Here is a 21815-nt window from a genome sequence, read left to right on the forward strand (position 1 = left end):
GAACTTCTGCATGCAGTTCAGGGGACTTAGCGGAGTACGGTGGCTGCAGATGGGAGAAATTTGTTTGCACCTTTGTTACTGTATCACTGGGACCTCATTTAAAATGTATAACATATTGTTGAGAATTAAATCTATTAAGTTGTTTTCAGGACGAATGAGATAAAATTAGTTGCCAGGCAAAAGGATGAAATCAGGAGAAATGACATCAAAATCTAAGTTTATATTTTTCATATTTAAATGGCTTCATAGAACTTAATCTCCTCCATTACCAGGGGAAATAGTGTTGACTGCATGTAGAAGGTTACTGTAAGAAATAACTCTACCTAAAAATCGGCCGGGTGCTGTGGCTCACGCCTGTCATCCCAGCACTCTGGGAGGCCGAGGTGGGAAGATCACTTGAGCCCAGGAGTTTGAGTTTGCTGTGAGCTAGGCTGCTGCTCCGGCACTCTAGCCTGGGTGACAGAGTGAGACTCTGTCTCAAAAAAAAAAAAAGAAAGAAAGAAGGAAGGAAAGAACTCTACCTAAAAATGAACTCTATCTAAAAAAAGAATTATCTCAGCAGAGGACCAACTTGTTGACAAAATTGATCTGGAATTCTATTTTCCCTAGGTTGTAACTATCAAGGGTCACTATATTTCTTATCAGGGGTCACTATGCTTCTTACATGCAAACCCTGTCATTTGCAGGGACTCAAAGGCTCAAAGGGAGACATGGGGGACCCAGGTGTGCCAGGTGAAAAAGGAGGAATTGGACTTCCTGGATTACCGGTATGTTTATACTTCTATATGTTCTTATTAAGATAAACCATCAGAAGAGTTATTAACTGCAGTCTCATCTAGTGGTTCATCTAATATTTTTTATTTTGAAATATTTGATGTATTATTGTTAATTACTCCACTGGGAGACTAAAATTTTAAAGCATGTTACCAAATAAATTATAAAGTAAACTTTCATGTATTCCTGAATTATTTTCACTAGAAGGTAGTAAGATTAATATGGTTGGTCACTTTAATTTAGTGTGCATAAGATAGTGGTAACTGGTTCTTATAAAATAAACCGTAATAAAGAAATACAGCCAAAAATATAGAATAATTAAAAAACAAGTTACTCTGAAAAGTGCTCTCTGTGTGTATAATTCTATGGGATGGTGTTTTTATGGTTTTCCCCCATAATTTTTACTGAGAATTTGAAGAGGAAAATGTAGAAATTGCAAAAAAAAAAAAAAAAAAGTAGTAAACTTCATTGCCTTATATCTTTTCTAAGCACGGAAGTATATAAATGTCAGTAAAAACTAAGTTAAAAGACTTGCCTTTGCTGTTTAAAATGAGCACCACCACAAAAGATACAATGTTTATAACCCAATATATTTAACACTGTATAACTTTAACCAATCAAGCCCAACCTAGTTTTTATTTGCTTTATATTTTATTTTACGTATCACATGCAGTCCTAGGGTTTTTAGTAAGGTTGCTGTTTTAGGCTAGAATGCAAAGAGATAAATCTTTCTTGCATACATCATGTGCATAATGCTAGAAAATTTCGACAGAAGGATGGGTTTCCAGAGGAAATTCAGTTATCTCTTTGAAAATAACTTTATATGTTCTGATGCTGTGAACAGAAAAAAAAAGAAAAAGAAAAAAAAAGAAAGAAAAGAACTTTACGTGCTTACCTCTGCATAATGGTTATTTGCAGGGAGCCAACGGAATGAAAGGAGAAAAAGGAGACTCCGGAATGCCAGGTCCTCAGGGTCCTTCCGTAAGTCCACGTGGCTCAGTTTCCGTGGTTCCTGCAACTCCTGAAACTCTGACCTGTCCTTTGCCTAGCTCCACCTCCGCGAGAAGGCTTGGCAATCGTAGAAAGACCTCGAACCTCTCTGTATGCCAAACTGTAGAAAAAGTATCCGTTGGCCTCGTACAGTAAGAGACAAAGTATCTCAGAGGTCCGAGGTGGAAGCAGTTTTTCAGAGGACTGTCCAATCCTGGGGAGAAAATCACTGGTTTTCCCACTCACTTTGTGAGTATAGAACATACTTTTTATTTTCTCTAGAGCCCTGCTCATGCTCAGTGAAGTATTTGGAAGTTTAATAGTGGTCGTGGCATTTTGACATTTCTTGCTCATCAGTTGCTTCCTTTCCTTTTAAATGTGCTCCTGATTTGTTCTGGCTTTTGTAGAACAACCGTATTTTTTTTTTTGAAGTTTTTTATTCTCATGAAGGGATTTCTAAATCCAGAGTCTCAGGCACGTCACTTATTCCAGTATCCTCTGCAACCACTAACGGCCTTAGCAGAAGCCCTGCACGAGATTCCAGCTGAACTGCCTTGTCTAAATGGAGTAACCAAATCCGTGTTTATCTTTTTGGACATACAGATCATAGGCCCCCCAGGCCCACCGGGTCCCCACGGCCCACCCGGCCCCATGGTGAGTTTCCCATCTCTCCAAAGCGTGATTGTTGGTTTGTGAACGTGCTACCGGAGCAAGCGCGAGTGCAGCGTCCACACAGCCAGCTTGTGTTTTGTGCTGCTGTCTGCGGAGGGCACAGAACACACGAGGGGCTTAGAGAGACGCTGACTCCACAGTGTGGTCCTCCACTCGCCTGGTCACAGATGCTGGGCAGAGAGGGCAGTTCTGTGACAGCAGAGCTGAGGCAGGACAGGCAGGTCTGGCGAGCTGTACTCCAGCCTCATGGCAGGAACGTTGGCCAACCGTCCTCACCGGTCACCGCTCTAGTCTGCGAGTGGCAGAGTAAGATTGGTAACTGTAGCCATGAAAGGACGTTTCTAACAAACCTTGAGTTTTGAGACGCTTTGAGGAAATGTTCGATGTGAACATTTATGTGTGCGTGTGTGGAAATAGCACATTGCACCCTGTAAGATATGTAGAGTTATGTGTTCATTTTTAAAAAAGCACGTTTACGAAATCGTGTGACAAAAACTGAAGGTCAGCCGGGTGCAGAGGCCGCACCTGTGGTCTCGGCCACTCGGGAGGCTGAGGCGAGAGGACTGCGGGAGCCCAGGAGGTCAGGGCCGAGTGTCCCTCGATGGCACCTGTGAACCAGCCACTGCACAGGCTGGGCAGTGTGGCAGTACCTTGTCTCTTTAAAGAAAGTGAAGCTTGTTTCCACAGATGACATACCGTGTTAGAGCTTTTCCTTTTCACTGTTACGGTGCTTTGGCTGATTCAGTGAGCCAGGCCCGGGGTTGACCGCAGTGACCAACGGAGACGGCCACCTGCCCTCGTGGAACCTGTGGCCAGTGAGGAAGGCGGTCACTAAGGAAGTATGATGCTCTACATGTTGAGCCCGTGACAGCCGTGTTAGGGTTAGAACACTTGACAGGTGCAGATAGGGACAAGTTAAGCAGGCTATGAGGTCACATGCGTCTCTAAGGCGTCTCAGTAGACCAAAAGACTTCAATAATGCGGATTAAGTGAACTGTGATCACACGTCCTCCCATTATGCTCTAAGAAAGAGCATCATTGGAATGGCCTAAACCACAGCGGGTAGGTAGACAATTGCCCACTTCTTCCTAACTGCTATTTCTATTTCATACCACAATTATAATTGACCTTATTTTCCTAAAACCAAATGGTTCATTAAGAATTAAGCCAATGGCATACTTTTGACTTTTTTTTTAATACTTCCTCTACTTTAAGTTAGAAGGTTAAATCAGAAAATGCTACATCCTGTTCTTATTATAAAATGAATTCGTTGAAAGGAATTTTAACCCATTATTAAAATGAAATAAGAATACCTGATAAAATAGCAGCCGTTTCCTGAAAAAGTTTATCCACAACTTATCCAAAGGAAAAATATTATTCTAGTGTAGACATAGGTAACAAATATCTAGGCATTGCTTGGCAAAAATGTTTTCCTGCTGTTGTGTGATTTTACCGATGGACATTTAAATACTCTTCTCTACAAATAGTTTATTTAATTCACTTGAAAAGTTGAAAGCAATCCACAGTAGCCTTAGTTAATTTAATTTAATTTGGCTAATTAGTCTCTATATTGAGATTTTCTACAAAATGCATGACTTTTTTCTATCTTGATTCAGGTATGCATTGTCACTTTCTTCCACTGGTAAATAATTATTATAAGACCCCTGAAGCATTTGTTTTTGTAAAATTAAGTGCAATCAAAATAATAATGCTTAGCCTTCCTGTATTAGAATCTTTTCCTTAATCTTAAATTGCATAAATGATGCTACAGGATCTCAAAATTGACTGTCAATTCCTCACGTCCCATCTCCTTTAAAAAGCAAAAGATTTATGTGATCTGAACGGAAACCAGAGTATTCCTGTCTACTTTAGATTCTTCAACACCTCCAATCTGGAGGAGTTCATGGAAAAGGTCTCTTCCCTGGTACTTAAAGTCTGGGACTTCTCTTTGGCAAATTTCTGTCTTTTACATCTTATCTCTATTCCATTTAAACTCATGGAGCATCTCACGTATTCCATCTAGATTTTTTTTAAAATGGAAATTTGAGAAATAGGAGTAATATGAGTTCAAAATATTTTCTTTTCCATTTTCTTCTTCCATATAACACTGACAGATTTCTCCGTCCCCTGCAGAGGTGTAGAGCAGACAGAATTGCTACTAATGAATTTCCTATTACAGAGCAATCCAAGAGCTGGAAGGAACTTTTGGTAGGTACTAAATAACATCCACTGGCCTGCCTCTAGCTAGAGCTCAAACAAGAAGATTCTTGTTTTACATCTCTTTTGTGACTTGATATAATATTCACTTCTGCTGGGAAACGGTGAATCAATTCTTAATTAAAAGCTCTGTTTTCCATTTTCAGGGACCCCATGGACTCCCTGGACCAAAGGTAATCCCACAAATCCCGTGATTGTTTGATTTCTCTTTCCTTGATAATCACGGAGAAGCATGGCGGAAGCATGTCTGTCCTGTTTGATTTATTTGTGGAGTAATGTTGATAATCTTTAAGCCTTTAAGCATCCAGATGTTTAAATCTCACAACACGCAACGACTTACAACAAATTTAAGTGCTATCACCTGGAGAAAAATGATTCCTCATTTTGCCTTTTTCCTCTGTCACTACGTCAGCTGCTTAAGTGACTAATCATAATATACTCGAGTCAGCCATTTAAGGGTGGATCTGATGAGATTATCAGACTAGTCCAGATACTTTTCTGGTGTCTCTAGTTGTGTATTTGGATGTTACTCGTTGATACTGCTTGCCGTGTAGCAGCCCTGCACCTGAATGCTGTGACCACCCAGCGCCCTAATTTTGAGCTTCCCCAGAAGTCGCTGGTCTAGAATGGGGCGGCGTGCACCATGCGCTGTACTGCGGAGATGGTCACACTACTTACATGTATTCTACACTCGTTGGGTTAAAAAAGGAACAATGGAGAAGAGCCCCCCTGTCGGAATTAGTGCAGCCTGCATTGGGAGGCGGGCCTCCAGCTGGTCTTTGCCTTCGTGTGGACAGAGAGCCCATCCCGGGGAGTACGGTGAGCCCGAAGGCAAGCCCCTCGTCCTTCCAGGCAGCACACGTGGCGAGGACCACGTTCTAGCCTCAGCTCTGGGCAGACTACTGACCCCCTCTCATCCTTCGTTTACCCAGCCGGGTGACTTGCCTCATGATCGTTTAATGAGGTACGATTTTAAAACACTTAGCAAAATACCTGGCATCGTTGCTGATAGATGCCCAATCAAAGTCAGATGTTATTGTTTGTTGCTATTTGATGCTTTTCTCTGAACAGAGACATTCTGTAGCTCGTCCCCAAGGCTGCTTGCAAGAAGGTGCAAGGACTCCCGACAGCACCTCTGTAGTAAGCTGGGACGTTAGAAAGGCAGGGGCTGGGGAGACGTGGGTGCGATGTCAGCACCAGGCGACAGAACACCCGGAGGCAGCCCAGCCTCTCCTCTGGGGGTGGGTTCCTGCGGGCCCACGCGGTTCTTGTGTTCCAGAAGCACAGGTTAGAATTTGGGGGTAGAGCTCTGTTCAGGGGGTCAGAGGAGAGAGCCCATCTGTCAGCGTCATGATCATGGTGGTTATTTCACCTGTCTGGGCCTTTTCCCCGCTCCTGACTAAATCAGTGCTTCCCACTCCTAGGCTCTCGCTGGGTTTTAAGATGCCACCAAAGACCAGCCTAATCGTAATGACCCAGGGGCCAAGCCACCAAGACTAAGTTTAATTCCATGAGTCATTCAGAAATGCCATCACCACAGGGTGAGGAGATGTTCAAGATCCTTGTGATTATCTGAAATGCAGTGATTTATTTTGTCCACGTAGCTTCAGTTGTTACTGAAGTCATAGATTTCGGAGAATTATACAGTTGAAAAGAACCTCGTCGATTATCTATGCTAGACAGCAAACTTGATTTTATAGATGATAAACTATAGGCCCAGGAAGTTTAGGCTGTTTGCCCCAAATTTCCCAACTAGTTCATGACAGATCTAGGATGACAATTTAGGTCCAGTATTGAAATTTGGCCTTTATGTTACTAGATTTAACTGTTTTTAAACTGTCCTTCCCAATTAATGCCCACTTCTATCCATTCCTATTTCCCCACCAAAGAGTCTCAGAGCCTATCAAGGCTTCCCCACCGTTCGTCCTCCCAAGACCACGTGCTGAACATGCACACACGTGCAGAGCCGTGGATCTCGAGTTTAGAGCCTCGGCCTCAGTATCATGTTGACTCTGACTCAGTGGCATTCTTGTGATCACACCTTCCCCACAGCAGCACCTGTGGGTTTGCTATGGTGGCCACACTGTGGACATCCTGTCTCCAAACTCCTGAAAATTTACTGTGTCGTGCCAGTGTGTTCATTACTCTGTGACCCCTTTGAAAGTTCAGGTATTCAGTGTGATTCCATGGATGAATCTAGCTTAGTGTTTCCCGGAATTCCCTATTGAGGGGAATCGCCTGGGAGGCTTATTCAAGGTACTCAAGGCCAGACATGGTGGCTCACACCTGTAATCCTAGCACTTTGGGGGCCTGAGGCAGGAGGATCACTTAAGGCCAGGAATTCAAGACCAGCCTGGGCAATATAGCAAGACCTTGTCTCTACAAAAAGTAAAGAAATTAGCCAGGCATGGCGCCTGTGTAGTCCCAGCTACTCGGGAGGCTGAGGCAGGAGGATCACTTCAGCCCGAAAATTTGAGGTTGCAGCGAGCTGTGATGATGCCACTGCACTCTAGCGCGGGCAACAGAGCAAGACCCTGTCTCAAAAATAAACAAATACAGAAATACAGAAACAAACCCATTACTGGCTACCCTGGACTGGGTGGGGCTCTGGACGCTTCTCGTTTCACAAGCACCACACTGACCTTCACCATCAGGCAAACTGAGTGAATTCTGCCCGGGTTAGAAATCCCTTCTGCCTTGTGTGCGGGACCTCCCCCTCCCCTGGCCCCACGCAGCAAGACTCTCTGCAGGGCACCTGAGTCTGAATTCATCCTCCTTTCTCCAGTCCTTCAAGACTTTCTTGACAAATTAATGTCTATGCCTGAAAAGTGTAGAGGCCAGAACTTTCTCTCTCTCTGACATGCTGTTACTGATGGAAAATAGGTGTACTGTGTTCTTTGATTTTTAAACAATAGAGTCAAGAGAATTTATCATTTACCATGGCTTTTGTAATGCAACCCAGAGTTAAATCCATACCTCCTTTATTCTAACATCGGGCAGACAGACAGTGAAACTACATTCAAGTTCTTTGATCTTCATGTTGTCTTCTGGGATTGGCGATTTGTTGTCGACTCTTGATTAATCCATGTAGGGACCTGACTTGGCAGTGTCAGTGACTGAGGACTTGCTAAATGGCATTACTTCAAACATCAGCTGCTACATTTTTAGCTCATTCCCTTGGGCAAAATGCTTAAAGGCTTAAAATATCTGTCTATAACACTATCCTGCATATTCCAGTTTTCCATCCCAGCAGAGTGGGTTTTTCCTACTGAACCTCTTTTAGCATCCTTCACTGTGATTGTCTTTAATTTGCTTGATCATAACAATGTAATATAATACTAATTTCCTTGAGATAGGACTCAAAGATTCAGGAATTCAGTCCTACGTATTTTGATTGTTAAGGAGCACGCTTTCTTGGGAGTTTTGCCTTCTAGAATATCATTTAATTGTCAATTTCAGTGTATTAACTTTTTAAATTTTTTTAAATTCATTTTCAAGCTGATGCAAGACAAACTAGCCTGACTCTGCTGTTACCTAAAACTGGAATCTGCAACTATCTCAGAGACTGGCTCTCTTCTCTCACAGTTTAAACACCCATAATAGCAACCAAAATTGGCATTTGCTTTTGCATTTAGGGTGAACCAGGGTTAAATGGTGTTAAAGGATTGAAGGGTGAACCAGGTCAAAAGGGTGACAGAGGACCCCTTGGTCTTCCAGTAAGTAAAGAAAACTTTCCATTTCAGTGCAAATCTCAGATTTTTCTTTCTACCCTAAGTAACAACTCTGGTTTGCCAGCAGCTATCTTACTGTTGAGATTTCTGTAGTTAGCAAACATCACGTCAGGGCAGAGCTGAGCCCGGTTTTGTTTTCTCTGGCATCTGCTCTTGTGTCGGAGGAAGACCCCATGACGAACAATGCTGTAAATGTTCCCTCATTCTTCAGTTACATACATGCCAACCTTCCTCTTTCAGGGCTAAGAATGCTTCCCCATCATCCTCCTCTTTAGAAAGTATCGTGCTCGTTATTTCATAATTTCTCCCCAAAGCTTTTTATAATTTAGTGCAGCTTAAAATCCTCCCTCAGTTGTTTTGTCTCCTTATATACCGAAAACCGTGGCCCTCTGTGTGTGGCAGGTATGCCCCTGGCCATCGCTGACGGCACGAGGTCAGTGCTGTGGCTCCTGACATTAATCAGTCATGCTGTGTTCTACATGTTCTGTGTTGTTTGTTTGGAAAACTCCCCGTCGTGAGGTCCTTGTGGCAATAGTGGATAGTATGGAAGACGTATTTTGCAGTTGTTTTTTATTTTTATTTTTAATGAAAAAGAGATGTCCTCCCCTTCATACATTTTATGCCAGCCTTCTTTCCACGAGAACTAAAAAGAGATTTTTAAAAATTATTATTGAATGTGAGGCTTTCATTTCAAGCTTTGAATATGCTGTCTGTTCAGTGAATGCAGATAAAAGTCAACAAAGAATATTATAGATTACATTGGTAAAATACGACATAAAGTCACTAGTCGTAAATAGTTTATACACATATTTGAGATGTAGGAGGAAACAAAAACTTGACAGTCACTTATTTCCTTTTTCCCACGGGTCCTACCACAAGTACTAAGGTATTCCCGTTGATAGCAAATGCTCGGAGTAGATGTTCAATATGCATTTATTCATTGAATGGCTGACATAAGACTCATATTAGAATATAGGTTAAGTCACATCAATTAGATCAACGCACCACAAACATGGAGTATCTATAACAAATGTGACTCAGCATTCTAGGTAGATATAATATTATTGGTAGAAAATTTTTACCATTTCCCCATTTATTTTCAAATATTATAATCATGGTGACTGAAGAATGTACCAAAAGGCAAAAGAAAGTTTGGATTTTCTATTTTATTTTAACTTTCAGTCTTATTTATCTAACGTTTGCCCTAATTTCAAATTTAAGGCTATTGATAATTTTTATGCAACATGTAGCTAAGAGATCTACCTATGCTAGCATTAAGCAAACAACAATACACATTTCTGTGGTAATCATTGCTAACTAAAGATGTATTTTGCTGTTATGGTATGGATCATAATAGGATTATACAGAAGGAATTTTAAAATAAAAAACTAAAAATACCCAAAATGTTTATAGCATAGCATTATTGGTAGAGTTTGCAGCTGGAATAGATTTTTCCTTCCATTTTGTATTATTGACTACATCTGAAGCATAAAATTGGGATACATAGTTCTGCAGCCTTGCCAAGAGAATTTTTAGGGCCAGTGCATTGTCTTTTTTTAAATACTCTTGATCTAATCAATGTTTTTAAAGGACTATAAATAAATATCTGGGCCTTGAGCTACAAAAAAACATATCAAAGAAATAATTGTGCTTATTCTTGAAACAAGCATTGGAAATGCCGTTTTAAAATCATACACTATTTATGTGTAGCCTAGAGTTCAAAGAAAAGCATGCATTGCCCGAAAACAACATTAGATTTTTAAGTCATTTCCCATTCAGGCTTTGATGCAAGGATTATTTGAAGGAATCAGGAACGATTTAGTTTGGGAGTTATTTTTTGCTGGGTCTCACGATTTTTGCCTGGCTTTTTCCTGTTCCTAGAAGTCCCTCTAGTGGCAACTAGTGGGAACGTAGGAGCAACCCAGGAAATGAATACTGTTCACGTAAAACCCACGGAGAGTCATCATGCCATGTTAAAACCCTGCATTTGTTATCCATAAATACTATTTTTAAATTTTTTTTTCCGGACAAAATGCTTCAAGATGAACATAAATACTATTTTAACAAGTGTAACCAGAGCCCTTTTTTTCCCCTCTGAAGTACTAAATTTGATTGGTTATTATAATGAGCCTTTTCTTAGGAGATTGCCATTATTTTTTTCTTCAGAACCTAAAGAAATATATTCTGAGTAGTACAGTCTTTAGAGAAGGAGTTTCATATGGAAATTATGAGCCTCTGACTGTTATCAGCAACTACTTTGCAGCCCACTTTATAAATCCCATTAACCTGATTTCTAAGTAAGAATTTGTCGCCTAGAAATGTCATTAAAATGCCATCATCTGTGGGGTGTTTATTGTCATGTGGTTTGTTCTTTTAAAAAACACTAACAATGTGTAGCAATGTGATATCCATCCCAGAGCCCTGTGACTGCCTATTATGTTGCTTGAAGTGTTGTATTTGGTCATCAGAACCTCGTACTAATCTCTGTTCTTGTCATTCGTGTCCCCCCCCCCACCACCAACCCTGCCACCAACCCAATCACGCAGGGAGCATCTGGCTTAGACGGAAAGCCAGGATCCCGGGTGAGTTCAGTCCCTCGTCGTGCTCTGACGTGTCTTGCGGCTGTGAATCCTGGATGGACCCCTTTGCTCCGGGTCCTCTCATCGAGGGATGACAGGGTCCTCGGGGCTAGAGTGGAAGGGGGACGGCGGACGGGGGAAGGGCTGCAGCCCACGCTGCCAGAGCCCACGTCCAAAGCCCACGTTCAAGTCTGGATGAGTTGCCAGGATAATGGCCAGTTTGATTAGCTTCATTGTCTCAAAATTCCAGGCAGATTTTCCCACAACCAGTAGACATTCCTTGCGATGCCGTGAGAGAGGCCCCCTGCAGAGAGTGAAATAATGTGACATTATTTTAACCTGCTTTTCCTTTTAGGTTTATCTCCATCCTAGAAATGTCACTTTCTCCTCGGAGCTACTTTCAGATCTCTGCTCATAGAAGTGACTTGTCTGTCTTCTGTCATTCTGTGTCTTTTCTTTGGTTCTTAGCAGCTCCGTCTCTTAAACTTCAGCCACAGATAGTACTTTAGAAGCCTGAAGGTGAACTTTGAATTCAGACAGTAAGAAAAAGATCAGTGGAGGTGAATTCACCAACGTTAGAACGAGTCTGGAACTCTGAATTCTTTTCCATCACAAGGCTCTGACAGAAGAAACCAGAATAGAATGGAAATGGGAATACTATAGGCAAATTGTGCTGGAGTAGTTCCTACATTTGCAAATATGATCATCAGTTCTTTGAATATCTAATCATGGTCTTCCTGAAAATGAGCAAATATCTTTGAAGTCCTTGCTACATTTTTAAGAATCGAAAAGAAATTCCCAGGTTTTCAATTCTAAAAACCTGCTTCGGGCAGTCATCATTTTCACTGGACCTCAGTGTTCCTGTATTCTTTCAGATATTACCTCCCCTCCCACAGAAATCCTAATCGTGAACTGACTGGGAGGCCAGAAGGGAATTATGCCATTAAATCATCCCGGCTGCCCGGTGTGCGACTTCAGCCACTGCAGCAGAACCTGTAGGAATCAGTCCTGCCCTGCGGGCCCCACTACTCCCGAGGGAGCTGCAGAAAGTTGAGTTTGAACAGTTAAACACTGTTCTCATTTATTTAATAATTTTTTTTCCACGTGTGTAACTGTTTAAGCCTCTTAAATAGCTAAAAGCAAGACTTCAGAGCGTGGCTGGGCACAAGTGGCAGTTGGTGTGCAGAGAGGGCTTCAGGAATAGGTGACAGGAAAAACAGTGACATTTGTCTCTTAAGATTATAGGGGCCAAGTGAAGATGTTTTACTTGGTCCGGAAGTAAGTATATAACTAAATATGATATACAGCTTCTTGTGTGTACCTGTCATTGAAATACGCAGTTACATAATTCATCCCTTTTGTGTGAGTTTCCTGGAAACCACTGGCCTGAAAGAACCGAGTGTAAAGTGCTTTGAAAGGAGACAAGTTGTCTTCATGACGTTCTAAGGTATCATTCACCCAGGAAAAGTCCGGGACAAATTATAACTGCGACTCTCGCAGCCCTTGTGTTATGTCTCATGTTATCTTATTTTTATCTTTTCTTAGGGTACAGATGGTCCTATGGGACCCCATGGCCCTGCAGGTCCCAAAGGAGAAAGAGTAAGTTGCTCCAGAAAATTCTTAAGCTGTGTACTAAAGAAAATACAGAGCGTGGCTTTTCCGTGTTAGTTGAACTTGAACTGTCCATTTTGCAGAAGAAATAAAGGGCTATCTAATATTAAGTGAAAATAGATACCATCTTAAGTTCTATTCAGAATCCTAACATTGAGAGAAGAAAACCACAGAGTATAAAATAGAATATGGCTGCTTTAATGAAAACAATGCATACATTTACATAGCTAAAATAAATAGTTCGGATTATTCCTCCTTAGCCCATAAGGAAGATATTTTCATTTGGCCTTCGTCCAGAAAGTTGAAGTCAATGGCCTTAAAATTCCCAGGACTATGTATTCAGGTTGATGATCTTTCATATATAAAGCTACTGTATTCATTCAAAGTTACAACTTTTTTCCAAAGGAAATTACAAAACCTTAGTATTCTCCTCACAGTTACACATGCTTCCTTTTTTTTTTTTAAAGCTAAAGAATAGCTGTTTTTCTTTCACCATAAGGAAATAATTTCAGTTCATTATAAAACAAAAACCTTTCACTCACCTCTCTAATGCTAGGCCATGGTTCCCTATCCTTGGGAGAAAAAAAAAAAAAAGATATTCAGAAGGGAAGATAAATATCTGATGCAAAAAAATGGAGTGCAGTATCGGCAGCTGCTCATCCGTCCAGACCTTCTCTCCCTCGCTCTGTTTTCCTCCCGCTTTTTCTTTTCCTCACCTTGGAAAACTCAGAAGTGTTTGGGTACATCTGAATGGAACTGTGTCATCAACTTCCCCGCCATACAGGACAGGATATAAAGAAAGCATTTTAATAGTGAGGGCTTCAAAATCTTGAAATGACTCACCGTGCAAATGTATGGTCTTTTTAAAACTGGATAGATTTTCATCCGTCGAAGATAATTTGCTTTAAAGAAAGGGGGCCAGTGGTGGTTTCTTTGACGTGCCTTCCGTTTCCATAATTCTGTGTTCTATACAGTGAATTCATTCATGCAGCAAATATATCTCAAATGCTACTATGTGCAAAGCATGATGTTACTTCTGGTGTGAACGGTAAACACTCTCCTCCCTCTTAGGTAAGGCCTGTGTGGCTGATTGGCTCCGGTATGTTGGATAATACCGTTGTAACCAATTGTTCACCCCTAGCCTTTTTTTAATACTTAAAAATAAATACTCAGTGCTGCAAAGGAAGCAGATGCTTTCCCTGACCTACAAGAGTTTATAATCCAATTGCAGAGAAAAAAAAAAAATCTATGCAAGAAATAACCAGAGAACGAGGCCAAAGTGAAGACAAAGGATACAGGCCGAGCGTACAGTGATGAAGACGTCCATACACAGATGAATTCCAAAGGGTTACGTAACTGGAACCTGCAATCGTCTTATTTCTAAGATCAAACCAACAACTTCTGAAGATCCTCTTAATTAAGAATATTTAAAAGCTGAGAGCCTCGACACGGCTGACGCAGATTCGCTCTCAAGCATCGTACGAAGAAATTTGGCCCGTGTACTAAAATTGGAGCAGCAAATCTCAGGCGGTCTTTTGGCAAAACGCCCCGGGGCTCAAGAGGGTTCACCGTTTGGTAAATCAGCTGCTACTTCCGACAGCTCCGCAGTGTCACAAGAGTATCAGGTCTCAGGGCTGGGGCAGAATGAACCAGAAGAGCACATGAAATCGCCAAGAATTTTTGCAGGCATAGTTCAAGTCAGATGGCGTGGAGTGCAAAGTGCTGCCCTTGTATCTACTCAGCACGTTAACTGTCTTCACTGGATCATGTGTCAGGACTGTCCAAGTGCCCCTCACCCAGAGGGCCAAACTGGAGTGTGATTCTCAAAGTTAATTGATTGAGGCACCATCTGGGCGCTCCTGGAAAAGTTTCAAGTTTTAAAGAAGTAGGAATCAGCAAGAAGAGGCGTTCTGGAATAACAGCTCAGTGTAGACACGCAAGTTAAAGTGCCTGAATGAAATCAGAATGGCCTAAGAGAAACCGTGCATTTGACAGGCGGTGTTATTCAAGAATTGGCAAATGTATGAGTACCAGCATTACTACTCAGCCCTCCAAGTACCTGGTGCTCCCTGCCCTCACCTGAGTTCTTCGTGTGGCCTTGGAAGTGCTTTGGGAGTCTACAGAGAGTGTCATGTTTGAGAGGTTCAGAAATTCTTTGGGAATTACTTAATCCAGGGAAAGAAGTTGCCCATTCAGATCCCTGTGTTAGTGTTAATATTTCATTCCCAGAAGTATTCAGGCTGGAGCCGTTAGGATACTTTTGGCTCTGAGTGACAGTTCTAGTGTGGGTGGCAGGTTCCTAGCTCCCTGCACCCCTGGTACGTGCGGGCCCTGAAGTGACACAGCTGGGAAGGGAGGGGACAGTCAAGGAAGGGCTGCTCTGAAGAAGAGGTACTAGATAGCGGAAAAAAACAGCTTTTTTTTGTTTTTCCATCTTTAATTAGCGTTCCGGGGAAAAAGCAACTTGTTCCCACATTTTTTAAAAAGTTCTAACTTAAACTAGTTAGTGACAAATAAACGTTGCACACTAAACTCCAAACACACCCAAGTGCAGCATCCGAGATACGCAGATGCTTTTGCCGGATGGGCAGTCGCAGGCCCTGACCGCCCTTCCCTCAAAGGGGACTGAGCGAAGATGCCACTGTGGGTTATGTTCACCCCATCGCTGTCGGCGACCCTCCGACGGCCGGAACCTTCGGGATTTTGACAGAATGGTCCTTAAAATGGAGGCTTTACACACAGGCCGTAGGAGCAAGTGTGTGGATGCAGGCATGTGTGTGTGATCTGAACTTTCTACGTTTCATTTTAGGGTGAAAAAGGAGCGATGGGAGAGCCCGGACCCAGAGGGCCCTACGGCCTGCCCGTGAGTTCATGGTCACACGCACGGTCCCCACCTTCAGCATGCTCAGATGGCCGTCACTGACACGGTTGACCCTTCCCACGTGGGGCAGACTAATCACGCTAGAGGAGCAGAGAACAGTCTACTAATTATCCACTCTGCCGACAGCGCTGTGTCCCTCACCGAGTAGTTCAGGTTCAGGCTGTCACCCTCCCTCCACCATCTGACTGGACGCCCATGGCGGGCACAGTCTCAGAAGGTCCCTGTATCCAAAACTGGGTGTGGAAGCTTCTTTCCAAACAACCTTCTTCAGACTCTGCCTGTTCTCACAGGCTATTTACCGAAAGGACTCTTGCTAGGAAAAGTGATTTCTTAAATGAAGTTGAGATTCATGATGACGTGATGTTTCTGACTCTTCAAAATGACTGTGATGACAAATGGTCTTCAGAACACAGAGCGATGACGGTGTTCTGTCTTCTGAAGATCCTCAGTCACTCAGGATTCCAATCGAGGCTGAAGGTGCACCTCAGAAACTTTATCTTGGGAATAATTATGATTGATTCAGTAGGGTAGGGTAGGACTGCAATAGACTCATGCATATCAAAGTCAACCTTCTTGTACCTTCCACGCACTTTTTATCAACTGAAATAACAAACTTACACCGTGATTACTTCAGTGTTAAAAAACAAAAAAATCCTGATCTTGAAATACGTTTCAAAATCTAATTGACAGAATCAAAGCAGCCTCTCAGGAACCTTGGGTGGGTCTGTGGTATGACACAGTAGGGTCACCCCCATGACAATCTGCACCGTAGGGGGGAGTTTATCACCTTTGCTCAACAGTCTTGTGACCTCTATTATCCTTGGGGGTCGGTCCTTTACAAAGCTTACTGAAAACCAGTTTTTAAGTTTCAAACTTCACACACTTCATATTTATACACAAGGTGCACACCTGGCCAAATTAAAACTGTATTTAACAATAAACAGTTTCACATTCTTTACTCATTTATGAGCTAACTACAAAGTTATCAGACTAAAGCAGCGTTGATTCACGTCCTCTATCCATGCTGGTGCAATTTTAAATTCACTAAACTGCATGTTTGCTTTCAGCTTAACTCCCGGACTGATATCTTGGATGCTAAGCATTAAACTCCAGCAAAAGAGGAGTCTGTTGAACCCAATGTATAATAAAAACTTTTCATGACCCTTAACTGCAACACTAACAGTCACTGCACTTGATTTAATTGAAGAAATTTGTTTTACTAATGGATAATCTTTTTCACATTTCTGAAGTAGTGGTTCTAGCGGGAGTGTTGCATGTCCCGGCAGCCTTCGCTAAAGCGATGATCTGTTCGTGAGACTTAGGAACACTAATGTAGCTACTGTGGTTCTTTGGCAGGGAAAAGATGGAGAGCCTGGTCTTGATGTAAGTAATACGTGCACAATAAACATCTTCCTGCTGCAACAGATGCGGTGGTCTCCATCAGCAATAACAGAAAGAATACTTCTTATTTTTTTGCACATATAGCTCTGCACACAGCATATATAGCTGTGCATGGAGACAGCAATGCAAAATACACTGGTGTTTGCATGAGATAAACATAAAAGCAGAAAACATAATTATCTGGCATAAAATTAATACCTGATAGACAGTAGCACTTCAAAATACTTTCCCAAATTAAGGATCCACAACATCCTCATGACCTGCTTATAAAAATATATACGTAAAATTAATATACCTCTCACGTGCTATCCTTAGGGAATGGTGTGTTACGTTTTTTTCTCAAAGCAATTATTCAATATTTTTTCCTTTTAGCATGAAGTCTCTATTTGTGCTAACACAACTCTATAAAAATAGAGAATGTCAAAATTGAATGTTTTTAGACACAGTCACTGCTCATCCTGTATGATGTGAATAATGACAGTAGCAAAAGCAGTAATAGTTACTGTTCATTGAGCACCTGCTGTGTGCAGACGACATTCACGACAGCTGCCTGGTAGATAGCATTAACTCCGTTTTATAGTCTAGGGACTGCAGAGCAGAGCGGTAAGTAATTCGCCCAAATCCACACAAATCAGTGAACTTGGCAGGATTCAAACTAGTATCCCGGTATTCTTTCCACTCTACATTTCTAAGAAGAAAAAGCAAGAAACTTGTTGTGTATAGATCATTGAGACATTAGAAAACTATTGTTACTAAGTACTACTTCACCTAAATTTTAGGATTGTTTGGCATGCCATTTTTTCTTAGATTTGAGTTCAGAAACTTGAAATCTAATACTTTTTTTCAATATGATTTTGCCACAGTGACACCAATAGATCTTTTTGGTTTGCTTTTTATCCTACAGGGCTTCCCTGGTCCGCGGGGTGAGAAGGGTGATCTAGGAGAAAAGGGAGAAAAGGTGACCTCCCCTCTAGCACGTGCCTTGTTTGCTGCTTCCCTTGCTGTCTGCCTGCCGTTCCGTCTGTGCTGAGTCCCCATCTTTCTCCGTCCTGTGTGCCAAAACCACGCTGATGCCCAATCTAAGGAATCAGGTCTTTAGGGAGGAATGAGGAAGGCTACCCCACTGTCTGGCATAGGAGAGAAAATTACATAATCTTCAGGCTGGGTGCGGTGGCTCACGCCTGTAATCCTAGCACTCTGGGAGGCCGAGGCGGGAGGATCGCTCGAGGTCAGGAGTTCGAGACCAGCCTGAGCAAGAGCGAGACCCCGTCTCTACTAAAAATAGAAAGAAATTATATGGCCAACTAAAAATATATATAGAAAAAATTAGCTGGGCATAGTGGTGCATGCCTGTAGTCCCAGCTACTCGGGAGGCTGAGGCAGGAGGATCGCTTGAGCCCAGGAGTTGGAGGTTGCTGTGAGCGAGGCTGACGCCACGGCACTCTAGCCCGGGCAACAGAGCGAGACTCTGTCTCAAAAAAAAAAAAAAAAATTTTAAACTCTTTGAATTCTCTTGAATAGTGAAGTTCATAGCTGTTGAAAAAGAAGGCCAAATGAGAGTTGTCAAAAAAAAAAGAACAATATTAAGACTGCTGTGTATGTTTTAGGACTTAAATGTTACTTAGCCCCCTATTGGTAAGAGAGCCCAGGTGAGTGGTTATCAAAAGCACCATCATCATCATCAGTATCATGACATTTACTGAGCACTTGTGTGCTTTCCCCAGAGTTTTACATATAATAACTCTTTTAATATTCATTAACAACCCCCTAGAGTTGGGGCTATTATTTTCCCCACTTTACAGGGGAAAGTGAAGCATAAACAGCTCTATTACTCCCAGTTATAAATTCTGACTATAAAATATACATGTTTTGAGATATATTGTGTATGTAAGCTTTCAGCCCAAGATGAGTATATTTTAAAGATTATATTTACCCAATGGGTAATACGAGTCTAAAATTTTATTCATTCAAAAGTATGTCACCATTATAAGGATACTCATTTTTATGATTTTTTAAACAAGGAAGAAATTCCCAGTATTATAGCTTATGAAAGCATAAAGCTACAAACTTGATCCTCAGAATAATGTTAATCACTCACACAAAGATATTTTCATATTCAGATTTCATGATTAGAAGTTTTATATTGAGAAAAATTAGATTCTACCTGTGAACACTTCATGTATATAATTCTTTTTGGGGGACAGGGGGAGGACAGGGTCTCACTCTGTTGCTGTATAATTCTTTGACATGGGAAACAAAAATTAGCAAGCTCTCTCATGTACTTACACAATGACTGACGGTTTTGTGTTTCATAGGGAATCACACTATGTATTACAAAATAATGTTGATTAAATAATATTGGTGCATTTTTCTTTGTACAGTGTGCCTCTTTTCCATAAAGCTCAAGGTTCACTAAAATATTACTGAAAAATGATTCCCAAAGCCTGGCCTAGTAACATTCATATGACATTTTTTTTTATTGAGTGGTTAATCTGAGTTGATTTACCAGTCAAACAAAGAATTGAGTTCCAACACACTTGGTCCCAGATAAAACAAAGTGAAAAAGAATCCACTGCCTTCTAGGAGCAAGAGCTCACCCAAACAAGTTTAAATCAAGTTTATGCCGTGGCATGGAAGTTGTTTGCTAAGGGAGATGTTGATTCATCTTGCATGAGCAAGCAGCTCACTCCCGACACTTTCCCAGCTAACTGCCGGTCACCCCTGCCTGGTCTCACCCTGGCTTCCTGGGTCCTGGTGTTTGATCGTGATCAGCTGAACCACACAGAATTTCTCCCTGTGCCTGGTATTCAAGAACCCAAGTGGTTTTGATTCTGAGCCTTCCGATGCAATCTTTTTGGCACACAGGACTTCAACGAGGAGCTTTTGCTCACGCTGTCAAAATGAACGTATGAATTTGCATGCATATCTCATATGTTTCTGTTATATATGTATGTCTTTTCACCTTTGAATATTCATGTCGCTTTGCTTCCGAGATTATTCAGTTGTATAGTAACTCCCATCCTGGTGGCAGAATGAAGACGCTGATTTAAATATGTATCGTGTAGTATTTTGAATTCTGTGCTGCACCAACTGCCTGTCTATAAATGTGCAGAGATATTTCTGTTAACGTAAACCAGCCGAGGTGCATTCCTTCCTTCTCCTCCTTTTGCCTCCTTTCCTCAGTTCCTCCATCCCTGTGATCCATGCAGATTTCCCACACCCTTCACCTTGGATCCTAAATACTAATTTCCACGGCTCTGTTCCCACTACGTAATGATCCTGCCTACCTCATTTTTTACTGAGTCCAAACTGCTTTTCCTCTCTTGAACAGATTTTTTTTTTTTTATGGCTTTTGTTTTATTGTGAGCTAAGCTGGAAACTCATTTACCATTGTAAATACCTGGCATGAGATCCATAGAGAGTGAGTTAAAAAAGATCTCTAGGTTTATCAATGTGTCTGCTCCTCCCATGGGCGTCACTGTGCAGTATCAGCACTTTCAATTTTTATTTGCTTGACTTCATAAGGAAAGTATTTGCTTTTAGTTTCTTTAAATGAGAAACTAAAGACGCGACTTCTTGGGCCTCTCTCTCTCTCTCTCTCTCTCTCTCTCTCCCCGTGAACCTCGCCCGGGGCCCCTCCCTTGGGACCCGAAAAAAAAAAAAGAAAAAAAAAAAGAAACTAAAGAAATAGAAGCATAGTTTAATACGTTGAGTATGTTTTAATGAGAGCTACAAAACATAATACCGTAAAATCGGATAAATTTCAAAGAAATAGAGGCTGTTAATGTTCTTTCCTTTTCCTCTGGTTCAATGTAGCCTTCATCTGGTACAGGATTAGAGAAAAAGCAATTGACGGGTGTTGAAAATTGGGTGAAGTATCCGTTATTCCCCTGAACTTCGCCTGCCACCGGCCAGCTTCCATACGGCTGGTGTCCCTCATCCTCGCTCGATCTGTGGCGCAAGACCCTGATTCACAATGACCGTGACATAGTGCCCAGCGTGGGCACCAACCTTCCTTTCTGCTGTGTCGGCTTTTTAGTTCCCTTCTTCCATCTTGCTGAGTGTCCTAAATAAAATCCCACGTACCGATGCCCAGAATCCACGGTCACTCTCAAAGTATAAGTTATGTGGTATAAGATCATGCCTTACCTAAATCAGAAAACAGTGGTAAATGCCCTTCCAGAATTTTCTTAGCTAAACCATCTTTTGAATGACCACTAGCCTCCCCCCTCCAAAATAAAAACTGTCTTTTATTTAAACCCTTGCATCCACAGGGGGAAAAGGGAAAGAAAGGCAAAAAGGGGCCTAAAGGGGAGAAAGGAGAACAGGGCGCTCCGGGCTTGGATGCGCCCTGCCCGCTGGTACGTCTGCCGCGCGCGCGGTCTGGGGACGTCGCGTGTGCCGGGTGCGGCGGGAGAAGAGCAAGCTGGAGGGACCTGTGACAGCAGGGGCCACTTACACAGACTTTAAGATACCAGAAACATCTGTCCCCGGTTATCCTGATGTCTTGTGCATCTTGTCTCTGGCCGCCAGCTCCGCCTGGTGTCCTGGCACCCGGGTGTCGCCTGGAACCTGAGTACGGGATTGAAGGGGAACCAGCGCTGCTCCCTGCCCCACGCAAGAGCAGGCCACCGTTTTCAGACAAGCCCCGGTCACAGGGACATGCCCAGCTCCGTTTGATTTTGATGTTACGTTTCCCTCCAGGGTTGCTCCTCTCCCGGCCTTTTGTCACTGTGGTCCTTTCGTTAGCAGCGACTGTGCCTAAGTGATTTCCTCTGTTGGTAACGTTGTGAGTTAATCTTTACAAACAGGGATTCCGTGGCGTTAAGGGGGAAAAAGGGGAGCCAGGCCAGCCTGGCCTGGATGGGCTGGATGCCCCTTGCCAATTGGTACAGTATTTCTCTCTCCTACGCCCTGCATGCGGTTCCTTTGCTATGACACCCTCGTCTCTGTCGTGCA

General features: G+C 42.2%; 1 protein-coding gene across 2 annotated transcripts in view; it reads left to right on the forward strand.

The window, feature by feature from the left end:
- Positions 1 to 21815, forward strand: part of COL25A1 (collagen type XXV alpha 1 chain) — a 337352-nt gene that overhangs the window by 310900 nt on the left and 4637 nt on the right. The window contains exons 25-33 of one of the 2 annotated variants that reach the window (XM_045537459.1): positions 687 to 767; positions 1693 to 1755; positions 2368 to 2418; positions 4800 to 4826; positions 8289 to 8369; positions 10931 to 10966; positions 12509 to 12562; positions 15384 to 15437; positions 17761 to 18004. In XM_045537459.1, coding sequence (XP_045393415.1) covers positions 687 to 767; positions 1693 to 1755; positions 2368 to 2418; positions 4800 to 4826; positions 8289 to 8369; positions 10931 to 10966; positions 12509 to 12562; positions 15384 to 15437; positions 17761 to 17886 — 573 coding nt within the window. In that variant the 3' untranslated portion in view covers positions 17887 to 18004. Of the gene's footprint in view, positions 1 to 686; positions 768 to 1692; positions 1756 to 2367; positions 2419 to 4799; positions 4827 to 8288; positions 8370 to 10930; positions 10967 to 12508; positions 12563 to 15383; positions 15438 to 16811; positions 16839 to 17760; positions 18005 to 21667; positions 21746 to 21815 lie in introns of those variants that run through there. The other variant, XM_045537458.1, reaches the window with a different exon arrangement.

Source organism: Lemur catta, chromosome 26 (assembly GCF_020740605.2).
Source record: "Lemur catta isolate mLemCat1 chromosome 26, mLemCat1.pri, whole genome shotgun sequence".
In the NCBI taxonomy this organism is placed as follows: domain Eukaryota; kingdom Metazoa; phylum Chordata; class Mammalia; order Primates; family Lemuridae; genus Lemur; species Lemur catta.